Source organism: Astatotilapia calliptera, chromosome 19 (genome assembly GCF_964374335.1).
Source record: "Astatotilapia calliptera chromosome 19, fAstCal68.1, whole genome shotgun sequence".
NCBI lineage: Eukaryota > Metazoa > Chordata > Actinopteri > Cichliformes > Cichlidae > Astatotilapia > Astatotilapia calliptera.
In genome coordinates, this window is record NC_137440.1 from 20,725,075 (window position 1) to 20,738,264 (window position 13,190).

Here is a 13,190-nt window from a genome sequence, read left to right on the forward strand (position 1 = left end):
CAACACCCTCAGTTTACCAGCTGATGACTGGGATTCCCCCAGTGAGGGATGGGCTGGCCCAGAGGCACGGGGAAATAAGGGTTTTTAAATTTTACTACCATCACAAAGGGCAGTGAGATAGGCCTCCTGTGCAAACAGAAAGTCCTCTGACCTGTTTATTTTGCCATTCTGTTCTGTTTCTCCTGTAACATTACCTGTGCAAACACCGCATTAAGTCAGGCAAACTGCCCTGTTAAAGAGATTTCACTGGCTTTGGTGACGTTGGTTGTCTGGCAGTGATAAACAAAATCATTGACTTTCTAAAGTGGAGCTGACACACAGATATTTGTGTGTTTGTGTTTTTTTATGTGAAGCAACACGTGGAGGAAAAGCACAGCCTTGGCTTGTAGCTGGTGATGATATACATGGGGGTGGCTAACATATAGTTGCACAATCCTCACAAATCTAACTTGCCTCCCCAGCTAACCACAATTGCTGGTTGAGCTGTGATCAGTGTTTCTACACACTTGTGAAGCAATGGTTGCAATAAGAAACACGTCTATAGCAAGTACCGGTTCCAAGCTTAGCTGTAGATGCACATTCAAGTTGTCCAAATATAGCCACTCCAAGGCATTTATTTATAAATAAAATCATACTTTATGGGCTTAAATATTGCAGACTGTACAAAGCTAAAAGCTAAACAAAGCTGCAAGTCACATGAAATAATAATTTCGATGTTTTTACAGCAGTCATGTATGCACAAGCTGTTCTCAGTAGCAATCAGGAAATGTAACTACCATCATCGCACTGTATATATTTGCACATGTGCATGTGGTTTGAATCACTCTGACTAGTTGGTATCAACTCAATAAAGAAAATGATACCAGAATGTGATATCTGGACACATCTAGAGCAGCAAAAAGCTTTCATGTGGAAACATTTGCAGAGAAAGCGGATTTGAATCAAATGTTCTGGTAGGGGGCGGGAACTGGTGGCGCCTCATTTACAGCATGGGAAACAACAACAAAACAGCTTCTTGCATGGATTGCTTTTCTTGTATATCTTAGCCTGCTTGATCTGCGCTGAAGCTTTGGCTACATAGTCCTCTGTTGCCCCTACATTTGCTTCTATGTTGTCCAGCATGCAGCCCTGCTGCTCCACCAGCATCGCCATCTGGAAAAAAAGGTCATGAATGTCCCTAATGCGGCCCTCCAGCTCCAGCAGCTCCTTGTGCCTGTTCTCAATCTCGTTGAGAGCAGATCTGGCAGTCCTCCCTTCCAGCAGGAGATTATCCGAGAAGACGTTCCACTTGCCCGTCTCAGTCATCTCGTCTATCTGCTCCCTGGTTACCTCCTTGCCCATGATCTCTGCTTGCCTCTGGATGCGGGTTTTGCAATTCTCCCTTTGCGCCATTTCAGCCTCATTGTATTCAGACATGGCACTGTGGAAGGCACTGGTCAAAGACACATACTGCGAGCGCACCATGCGAGCCAAAGCTGATGTAACTCCGTGGACTTCCTCCAGCTCCTTGCTCAGCTTCCCCATTTTTTCCAGCTTTTTATAAATGGACTCCCCTCTGGCCTTGATGTCTCGTCCCAGTGCGTTGGAGTCCCGCTTGATGCTGCTGATCCTCCTGACTGATGTGAGGAACCTGGTGTTCTGCTTCCCCAGACGTTTCACATCCATTCTGAGCAACTGGATCTCCTTCCTCATCGCTTGGGCATCCTTGTAGATGCCATCCATCATGTCCTCACCCTCAAACACAATGGCGTGTTGCTCGAGAGGCTCCTCATCCTCACCGGCGAGTCTCTCGTTCTCTGTGGGCTTGTACTCCTGCTCTGCAGGCGTGAAGGCCTGCAGCTCAGTCAGTCGGTCCTTCATCTTACCTGCAAGAGTCATAGACATTTATTCACCTCGCTAATGGAATTGTGGGAAACGCACTCTTTACTCTGTGGTGAAGAACTAGATAAAAAACTAATATCAAAAATTCTAATGGCACAACTTTATTTTGCTGGCTTTGCTCCTCTTCATCTTATTTCCTGTCACATGTATACTGTTCATATTAAACATAGCAGAAGTTTCAAATAGTGAGGTCAGCACATGCAAGAAAACAACCAGGCTTTGGACTGTTGTTTCTACTTTCAGCTCTATATGATGTCACTTTTTACATTTACTTTTTACATATATCCTTAACATAGTCATCTCAGGCACACAGCTCTCTGGCCTTGAGCACAGAAGCCCCACCCATCTGTATTCAAGCCCTTTGTTTTCAGCTAATCAGAAGAAAATTGGAGTAAAGGTCGGTGGCCATAAAGAGAGAGGACTTACAATGACTTATTTGACACGTTAACTTAAATGTTTGAGATTATTCTGAAATGTGAATCATGCAAAGCTACACAAGTTAAGTTACAGTTTTTTTTAATGTGTGGAAAACCTCCGGTCCCTTACAGAATGAAACTGGATATTGGATAGCAAATAAGATGGGTCATGTTCTTTGGTCATTTCCTTTCAATGTTGCACTGAAACCTCCTGTTAACAGAGAGAAGGAGGGGCTGGTATCACACTGAGTTCTTCTTTTGATATGTTATTATTAACATTAAGGAATAAATGTTAAGTCTCACTTTTAGATAACGATAACAGCTTTTGATGTACAATCCAAGGTGGCTGTAGGTCAGTGAAAAGTCCTCAAAAGCAAACTGGTGAGTTACTTCCTCAGCTGTATCACTCTCATCATCATGAGATAGAAGTTATTTTAAAAGTTCCTGTCCTTCAGGAAGCGGTTATTTCCTGCTAAACCAATCCATTCCTGAGGTGCACTGTGATGTAGATAATGTTAAAAATCCTCACTAAAGTGGAAAAAACCACATCAGAGAAGCGCAAAGCATCCTCTCCCGTGATAAGGTGAGATCGGGAGGAAACAGAATAGCTCGAAAGCAATCTTTTGATACAGAAATCGACCTGTATGATACAATACACCTATGTATCGATTACTGAGCCTATATCTATATAGAGAGTACAACAGAAGGCGCAAACAGCCTACCTTTTTGTGTCCTCCACCGATACTAGAGAATCAAAGTCCCAAAAGCAGAAGGGGCGAGTACGGAAAGACTCATTTCCTCTTTTTTGTCTCGGTTATAAATGCAAATTTCAACATGTACCAGAGTCAACTTGGTATTTTTGAAGGAGGTCTTGCATCACGTCCTATACATTACAAGTGACACGCTGACATTACACTGCCCATATACCCTGCAGCGGGTATTAATGCGGAAGATAACGCCTTTTCCCCTTTACACATTTCACGGCTTCTCGGGTTTGATTCCAGGAAGGAGGTGTAGGTCAGTCACAGTCATTATATATGGTGGTTTTTATGTCAAATCCTGCGCATTTGGAATTTGCGCAATAAAGGTTTTGTGTTGTAAAAACCTTTTAGATTCACGAGTCGACCACGAATCTCAGTCATTTTCATTTTAGTTTAAATTCTTCGCTGTGAAGATAGAAAAGAATACAAGAAGCACGAAAAAAGAAATTCATCTTATTATACTAACATAAAAACGCGATTAGAAGTTCAACACTAACCTTGAAAACGGAAGGAAAGCCTCGACATAAAACACATTTAGTGTTCAGGAACAAGTGTTTGACACAAGTGGAAAGTGCAACCCCAATATTTTTACATGTGGTTTTAATGATCAGGTCTAAAAATATACAACGAGTATTAAAATTTACATTTCTGAGAGAAAGGGGAAGGGGGGAGGGGGGCGTTACAACACTGGGAGTCTTGTAACCTGTAATAAGCAATTTTCTTTGGTAGTTGGGCAAGGAAAAGCCTTCATAATTGCTTTATATGTAGGAACAGAAAAAGTGCTATGGCCATTTGCTCCATTTAGTCAGCTGCAACAGTCCTGTGTTGAAAAAGTGAAAATGTATCAGAGTATTTAAAAAGCTGAAGTTCTCGCAATGTCAAATTACAGATGATAAAGATCAAGCTGAAATGAAGAAGCGATAGTTACACAAGGGTTTTTTTTAATTATTATTTTACTTAAGGGGGACAAGTCACACAGACTTAGTATAGGCTGATATCCAGACTGCTGACACTGTCCTTTGGCTGGTATCATACAGTTACAGGAGCAAAGGCTTTATCAACATTTGAACAGAAATCATTAATTGTTACAGTCATACCAGCCTGTTAATGGCTAAACTTTTATACTTCCATCAATAAAGGCCGCATTACAACTTCACATAAAATCACATAAAGTCTAAATATACCTAAAATAACAATCTAAAATCACCTAACTTAAGTATTTAAGGTTAAATATTAACAGTTCTATGAGTCTTTACATTAGCAATTGCCCTTTGCTTTTACAGATAAATGCCTTAAATAAATATTTTACTATAGATCTATTTTTAAGCACCTATACAATTCAGGCTTGCAGGAAGTGGAGCTCTTCCCAGAGAAACGGAGAGTCAGCCAATTGATGGGTCTTGTTTTATGATGACCAGCGCAACTTGGCTTCATCACCATCAGTGTTCAAACCTTTCTATTAGTGGCGCCATCTACTGTGCTCCCATCTGTGGGTGTATCCTGGAAGCCAGTGCGATTCATTAAAAGTTTCACCATATTTCAGAATCAATAAAAGCTTCATAAGACCTAATTGTGATAACATGGAAAGCAGGCGCAAAACAGCTTCTTGAAGGGGTTGTTTTTATCAGATTTAATGGCATTATCCAAATAGACCCTGCTTTCCAGAATGATCACACCAACATTTTGAACATTTTTCTGGATATTTTCCACTCCTGTTCCCTGCTCCTCCATGAGGACAGCCACATCTAGGAACAGTTCCTGGATCCCCGCGATTCTCTTCTCCAGCTCCTGCAACTCACGGTGCCGGCTCTCTATCTGCATTAGTGCAGACCGGGTAGATTTCCCTTGTATCTGGATGCTGAACACAGTCAATTCTTCACCCTCCATCATCTCCTCCAGCTCCTCCATGCTAACCTCCTTACCCACTATCTCCATCTGTCTCTGGATCTGCTTTTTACAGGCTTCCCTGTGGTTCATCTCTGTGTCATTGTAGCTGAACATCACCTCCCGCAGAGCGTTGCTCAGGCAGTGGTACTGTGTTCGAGCAATGCGCACTGTGGGGTCCAAACTGCCGCGTTGGACCTCCAGTTCACCTCTGAGGTTATTTAGCATATGCAGCCTCTGCAACACAGCTTCACCTCTGCGTTTAATATCTGCCCCAATTGCGTTGGAGTCCCGTTTTATCACAATGGAGTCTGAAGTCTTATTCAAAGCCTGATAGTTTACGTCCTTCAGATCTCTGATGTCATTTTGGATCTGCTGGATTTCCAGACGTATCAGCTGGGCCTCCTTCAGGACATCATCCAGCTCATTATCTCCAGCTGTTGCTTCATGATCTGATAGGTTATCTAGCTGCACTGTACTAAAACCCTCCGTGTCAGTCTGTACCTGATGCAGGTGTCCCAGTCTGTCTCTCATGGCTGGAAGGAAACAGAAAAAAGGTAGATTTACTCATCTGGGAGAAAAGGTTCATCCGTGACTTGAAAAAAAAGCATCACATCCAATATATTTAGTGTTTAGCAACTTTTAGAGGCAATGAGCAACCTTATTCTTCATTTGTAGTCATGTTTGAGGCCAGTCTTCAGCTTCTAAGGGAGGTATTTGGCTCTTTGGCTGCTAAAGTTGAAATTAAACTATGTTGAACAGCTAGGTGTGTGTCTGTGTGTGTGAGCAGACTGCTTTTTCAGAAAAAAGCAGTCTGCAGCAGTTCAAAATGATGACGATGGGAGAAGTGAGTGTCTTAAAGTGAAAAAAAAAAAAACCCTCAGCGTTATGAAGCTGAGGAGATTATTATCATCTGTGGGTTCGTGAGTACGTGCAGTGCGTTGTGTAAATTAAAATAAATAAACAGTAAGCTTTGCAGCTGCTTTTAGTTTTTATTTTTCCAAAGTAAATGAATAAAAACATTTCAAATTGAAATTAAAAGAAATATTTACTCCTCAAACTTGGTTTAATTGATTACAACTAAACATCTTACTGCTGAACCGACCGCCACCGCCTGACCTTTTTACCCTGAATTGGCTGTAACATCCCTGCTGAAGACATAAATGCTTTCTGTTTTACAAGCTAAAACAGAAAAACATCAAGAGAAAGCTGTTTCCCAGCTAATGACTGTAAAGCTTTTATTCTGTTAAGCTCATCTTACAAAATAAAACACAAAGGTCTTGTAATCAGTGCATAGCACTGTGGCACATTTTCTACATCTCCAGTATCGAGTAATCTTAGATGAATTCTCCTGATCCACTAGGACGTGTAGTCTGTCAAAGACTTGCCAAACAAGTTCTCAAACAGAGAAGCTGTTGGATTTTTTCTTTGTTGCAATACTTTGAATTAAAGTGTTTTAAGCTTTGGTGACGGTTTAGCTCCCAAGCAGATCAGGTAAACATGAGCCTCAAGGCTGAATGCAGCAGCCCAGGTTTGATTTGGACTTGAGGAACTTTAACACTCTCATTTCCTACTTTCCTGAAAAGCCCCACCCCCCAAAAACAAAAATAATAATATTAAAATTATTTTAAGCTTAACTCAACAAAAACAACAGAAGAAAAGCAAATCATGTTACTGATCACCATCATACAAAGCAGACATGAACTCAGTCACAAGGAAGTCTGGTTGGATTTAAATGATTTTTACAATAGATAATACAAATTTTACATTATTGAAACATATAATCTATTATTCTGAGCACTGAAAAAGCCTTATTGGGATGTGAATACTTTCTGTAAACATTAACAGTGTAAAGTACATGGACATAGCTGTATGATTTTGCCAGTACTGGCCCTTTTCTTTAAATCAGTAGTAAATCACGCATCATATGATTCATCAAGACAAATTCGCCCTTTCTATCAGATGCAGTATAAACTCACTAACAGTTTAATGTCTTGTATCATGATGCTGTGCTGACAACATTTGCACTAAAAAGGTCCCCTGAGCAAACCTAAAGAATATAAAACCTATGAAGCTATGATTATAGAATTATTATATCTTACTTGTATTGTTCTTAGTTAGCCGTAGATGAGTTTCAGATACTTCCTTGTCCTCTGTAGTTAAAGGCGATCATGAAAATGGGAGTTCAGTCCAGTTAGTAGAGCGACGGCTGCTTTAAGAGCAAGTGATTTTTTAAAACTGTTAACCATCGTCTCTGATAGACCTGCTTATGAGGAAAGGTTTTTAAAAACAAAACTTTCTGCATTCCTCTCGTGTCACGTGGAGACGTGAGGTGACGTACAGTAGGACAAAGCCATGCTTGTTAACGATTTAACATAAAGATGAAACACTCGTGCTTACATTTCACCTCTGTTATCATCACCTTTACCGCACTGCTTTTTTTTTAAAAAAGCAGTGCGGTTGTTTTCTATCAACAGAAATGGCAATGAAGGGGGTAAATGGCTGTGCTGAGGCCTTGACAAAGCACATATAAGATAACATCAGGGATAGAGGTCACTGACTTTGGACACACGACATGTTAAAAAAAATAAAGAGGAAGTATTTGAGATAGCTTATCTTCCAGAGGGGTGGGACCAAAATGTTCTTATATGATAAAAACTCAAGTCTAAAAAAAAAGAAAAAGAAGAAGACATGAAACACTGCCTTCTTTAGTTAATACTTCTACATCCTTTCCTGTTTCATGAAACACAATCTAAGTGTGAAGCCACCAACCATCAAGTGATTTTCAGTCATGCAGCCAGAAAAAGAAACTCAAGCTGAATAGATCATTCGGTGCATAGGCTGCATGTGCATGAGCAGTAATTTCCATCGGCCTACTGAGTTTCTGAGTCACTGGGATTGTTTCTCACGGGGGATTTTTTTTGAAGGCCAACGTGTGCCCTATAGCTGTATAAGCATAACTGACACTTTACTCTTAAGACAAAAGCATAAATGAAACCATGTGAAGTTAAAAATTCCCCACTAAACCACAACCAGCAGTAGTGTTCTCTTTCACCGTTTCTGTTTTTAGCACATTTCTCACTCGCCTTCTTAAGACCTGGTGTCATGGGCTAATGGAGAGAGGACACAAATGTAGTACATAAAGAGAAACTGGGTATTGACTAAAAAAGGAATAAAAGAAAGCTAAACAAAGGGCAAAAAGATTACCCTAACACAGCACAGGAAGGACAATTAAAGAAAGACAAGGAGAAAGAGGAAGACTGGACTATATATAGACTGTGGACTAAATGGGGAATAACAGACAGAAGAGGAAAAAGACACAAGTGAAACACAATCACAACATCCTTTACTTCACAAAGGGGGAAGGAAAATTAAAAAGCAAACTGTTAAATTTAAGTAGAAGACAGCTGATACTAGACACTAAACATGATAACACAGAAGGTGGAAGAATATGGAGGGGAAACATAGACAAAGGAAACACTGTGGGAACTAAAAACCCCAAAAGAAGAACTTCCAAAAACCACACAGGAAACAGAACTCAAATAAAAGAAAAGAAGCTAAAGCTCAACATCGTTAGAAGAAGATGCCAAAACAGGATTCCAGAATTAAACCTTCACACAAAATCCTAGAAAATCCTTAAAGACTAAGAAACCTGGTTCATTTTTTGTGGTCGATGACAAGAAGCAAATTCTAACACATGCATTTGTTGTTCAATTGTCTGTTCAAATCACAACAAAGCAAAAGACCAAAGGATCGACCCCTAGATGGCAACAAAAATAAATCGTTCAGTCAGAACATCTCAAATTAGAACCTGAACTTTGTTTTTATAGTTTAACTGTCACCTACAACTTTGAGCAACGGAAATATTGACCACTTTATTTCAGTTATCTCTATACAAGAGTGAAAGGGAAGTTTTACAAGATGCTAGTGAGACCTGCTGTGATGTATGGTTTGTGACGGTGGCACCAACAAAAAGACAGAAGGTGGAGCTGGAGGTGGAGGAGCAGAGCTGAAGACAGACCAGGATGGACAGGATTAGAAAGGAGTGCATCAGAGGGATGGCTCAGGAAACAGAGTTAGAGAGCCATGCAACATCTATCTGGGTGGTGCAGAGAGCTATTTTCAATATACCAGATCAAATGTTTTTTACTTGACAAAAATTCACAGTCAATAAGTGTAAAATGATCCGATATTTCATGAAGAGCCAAGAAAGTAAAAAAAAAAAAAAAAAACACATAAAAAAACAAGTAAAACAAAGATTAAACACAACTTTAATGAAAAAGCCCCAGAATGCTTAGGATTTAGTGGTTCTACTAGTGGTTTTGCTGACATGGTTATGCTCAGTTTGTCCAGTTAGAGGGAAGGGATGATCTTTTAAGCACTACCTCTTCTGCTCACTCACTTCAATCTTCTTCTTCTATCCAGCTTGCTGTGCCTTCTTTCTGCCACACCCTCACGGGAAGCAGAGCTTTCAGCTGCTCTGCTCCCAGGCTGTGGAACTCTCACCCCCCAGATATTAGAAGCACTGGTTCTCTCCCCCAGTTTAAATCAACTCAAAACCCATCTGTTCAAATCTGCATATTCACTGTGAATTTATTGTTTGTTTATTTTATCTTGTGCTTTTTGCTTTTATTGTTCTTCATTGTAATTGTTCTATTATGTGTTTTATTCTATTGTTAAGTGTCCTTGGGTGTCTTGAAAGGTGCTTTTAAATAAAATGTATTATTATTATGAAATTTTTTTCTGAAATTGTATTATTTATCGTAAGAATAACAGTCTCTTCAGCAGTGATACGGAGACTTGGAGACCTATGCTTTTTTGTGACATTTTTCTGGCCCGCTTTACTCACCCTTTAACCATCACAGAACCCCTGGAATAAATCCTGAGACCCACTGGCTGCTCAGACATCTTGCATCTTAAAACGAGCCACTTTGAGGTGGTTTGGATGCCTCCTGGAGGCCTTCCTTTGCAGGTGCTCCAGGCAAGCCCACCTGGGAAGAGAATCTTGTCTAGCTTGGGAATACCTTGGGAACCCTCTGGAAAAGGAATATTAAAAGTATTGACTTTTTTAAATGTGTTTTTTCTGCATAACAATAAGTTCTTTTTTATATATCTTGTGTTTGTACTTAAAAGGCGACTTCACCCATGAAACACATTTCTTCTTACACATTTTTCTGTTTTGGATCTCTAACCTTGAGAGAAGTCTAATACTGAATGTGATACTAATGGCACTTAACTTGGTGGTGCTCAAAGCTAAAAAAAACAAAAAACAAAAAAAAGCTCTGAAAGCCCCAGCTGCAATATCTCTTTCTAGAAACCTTGAGGGCAGTTTCATGAAGGAACTACTTTTATTTCTATTGAACTCTTCCCCCTGCGCCTGAGGACAGGCTAGTGTTGCTAACGCTGTGGTATAAACAGTGATGGCTGAGCTGCACGTTTCTTTTGGTTCAAGTACGTAGAAAGAATGATGTACACCAAAGGAAAAACATATCAATTAGAGGTGAACTTCTGCCAGAGATTCACTTTTGCCACATTGTCTGTGCAACATGCCTCAAAGTCTATGCAATATGTTGAAGTATTTATTATATCCAGCAGATGTCAGTGATAAAACAATCAGGTCTCAGGGCCACAGATACAACAGTACTAATCTGCTCCAGCAAAGCTCATTAAGTTTCCAAAAAACACAAAAACAAAAACAAACAAACACATACACACAACCAGCACAAAACGAGCAACTAACTAAAGACTAAGCTTTATACTTCTCCAAGTCATATGTAAACATATGCAGCTTACATTATTGTTTTAACAAATTTCTGTTATTACCTTTTGAGACAGATGGTGATATTAAGAAACATCACATAAGATTAAAAAGCATGTGCATTATACTTATGGATCTTTATTTTTGTGGACAGTTTTTATTTTTAGATATTTTCCCAAAGATGTTCAGGCTTTTTATAGATTGCAGTGTTTAACTTATTTCCAGCACCAGATGCAGCTAATAAACAAAAAAAAAGGGGGAAAAAAGAGAAAATACAAATTGAAAGTTCCAGTTAAATTCATGTAATCTGTTTTTTTCAGTCAGCTGGTTCTAATTTAAGCAGCTACTAATCAATAAACCATGTTGCATGAGATTCATATGTACATTTCCCTGGTCACAAGTTGTGATCTGGGCATGTGATCAGCAAACTAACTCTTAACATCAGACTCTAACTTTGACACTCTCTGCACTGTTTCTCAAAGGTCCAGACCTACCAGGCTCAGTTAAAGAAACACTGGGAAACTGTTCATTGTGAACTAGCCAAGACTTCTTATTCTTAATGAAAAGCTGCAAATCTGCTAAACTCAATGACAAAGGTCTACTTTGTGCACTTGGACAGTTGAACAAACCATAACACTGTAACACTTTGCCACGTTCCTCTGCAAATTTCCCTTTTTTTAAATGGAAATGTGAGTTTTACCTACAGAACGTTTTGTTACATAACAGGATCGCAATGTAATGGGTCAGAGCATAAAAAAGTGCCTTCTAAATTCTAGGTTTTACTGATAAGATCCAGTAACTATAACCGTCTTAAAATATATCTGAAATTCCTATTTAAAGTACAAAATTGGTGTCAAATTAATCAAATATTTACTAATTGTGATAAGATGATTACCTCTGTAGAACAACATGCTTAATGCGATATATTACAGTTGCTGTCTCTGTGTGTTTTCCCCAAAAGCAAGCTGCAGCCATGTTTATAGTATACTGATTTACAGTTAATCACATTTTCTGCAGTTCTGTAACATATACGGTGCAACTGTGCAGTGCAAAGATTTAAAAAAAATAGCTGTGTTAAAAAAAAAAATTTTATACAGTGCAATAAATTCCGTTCAGACATAAAACTTGAGTCATCTGTTAGGTCTGAATTTTATACATAGTCCTTCATGATAGCACAAAATGCACAGGTAGATGAAGAGGACATGTACACACATGCAAGCTGACTCACGGAGACCCCCTGCACTTTTATTACATTATGTAGCATTAGGCCTCAACAGCTAGGCTGCTGTAATCAGTGGAGAAAACATCAGCTGTTTTCACTTATCCAAAGTTGTGACTCTAATTAAGTGAGCTTATTAACTTTGTACTAAGGTTCACATAACAGCACCAGTGTCTCAAAGAGTTTGATCAAATCAACATGAATGCCTGTCATGGGTTTGCAGAAGTTTCTCTGCTCTAAGCTTTCCCTAGGTCTCATTTTATCCACCTTGGTGACATATCATACTGCTTTTTCACTGAGGTGAAGAGAGGACGTCACTGCTTCTATTACAATATGAAGCAAAATTAGTGCACATATTTAATGCCTTTTAGGTTTAGAAGTTTAAAGGAAGATTTAGAGCATATGTTTAATAATCAAAAAGCTTTGCAAGAGGAAAAATCTCACTTCATTGTTGTGAATGAAGATGTTTTCTTTTTAAATTGATACAAATTTAATAAAAATAAAATTGGATCTGATCAAAAAAACCACAGACACAAATGATAGGATTTTCCTAAAATAATCAGCTAGAGACAAAAACAAGGATTTATGATACCACATCATAATAAGAAATTATGAAAGGAAAGTTCTAAATAAAATGTAAAAACATTAGAGAACCAATTATAAACTGTAAATACTGAAGATGGATTGTTTTGCTGAAATCTTAAAACTGATGGACAACTATGCAGCCGGGACTGTTTGCCAGCAGCAGTGTTAAACCGTCTGTCCAGCACGGGCAGTAACAAAGGTCAGTCCACAACAAATAATAGCAGAGAGATTCAGTGTCCAGTAGGCCAATCAGACCAATCAGTCTGGTCCTAATTCTTTTTCAGAAGAGCATTAACAAGTTTAATCTTTTTATGAAAGTTAAAATGTGGGGTAAACAAGGCAGGGTTTTTTTTCTTCCTATCTCCAGCATTGGCTGAGACTAATCTGTTTAAAGTCCCACAACAATAAAACCTCACCTCAGTCAAAATAAGCAAACCGTTTAGAGCTGGAATATATTATTTCATGCACTTGTTATAGGTGTAAGTGACTCAGCTGGTTCCTTTAAGGCCTCATTCCCCTTTAGCATGCTCTGTGTCTTGAAATCTATTTTTGCATTAGCTAATGATTTTCATCTTGTTTTATGTCTGCAGTTTCTGGCAGAAACAATTATACCTATGCTATATTGCACTTACAAACATGTTTTGTTTTGAGTGAACAATGCTGCATCTCCAACAAGAGCTGCTCAG

At 39.0% G+C, this 13,190-nt stretch overlaps 2 protein-coding genes across 2 annotated transcripts; both read right to left on the bottom strand.

The window, feature by feature from the left end:
* Positions 1–598: 598 nt before the first annotated feature.
* stx11a (syntaxin 11a) lies at positions 599–3,295 on the bottom strand. Its single transcript, XM_026152643.2, has 2 exons — positions 3,020–3,295; positions 599–1,865 (listed from the first exon to the last, which is right to left on the bottom strand). Exon 2 carries the CDS (start codon positions 1,858–1,860, stop codon positions 979–981), a length of 882 nt encoding a protein of 293 aa, XP_026008428.1. The 5' UTR covers positions 1,861–1,865; positions 3,020–3,295; the 3' UTR covers positions 599–978.
* A 687-nt stretch (positions 3,296–3,982) lies between these two features.
* On the bottom strand, positions 3,983–9,515 carry LOC113012597 (syntaxin-11-like). Its single transcript, XM_026152891.2, has 2 exons — positions 7,045–9,515; positions 3,983–5,478 (listed from the first exon to the last, which is right to left on the bottom strand). Exon 2 carries the CDS (start codon positions 5,474–5,476, stop codon positions 4,625–4,627), a length of 852 nt encoding a protein of 283 aa, XP_026008676.1. The 5' UTR covers positions 5,477–5,478; positions 7,045–9,515; the 3' UTR covers positions 3,983–4,624.
* Positions 9,516–13,190: the final 3,675 nt, after the last annotated feature.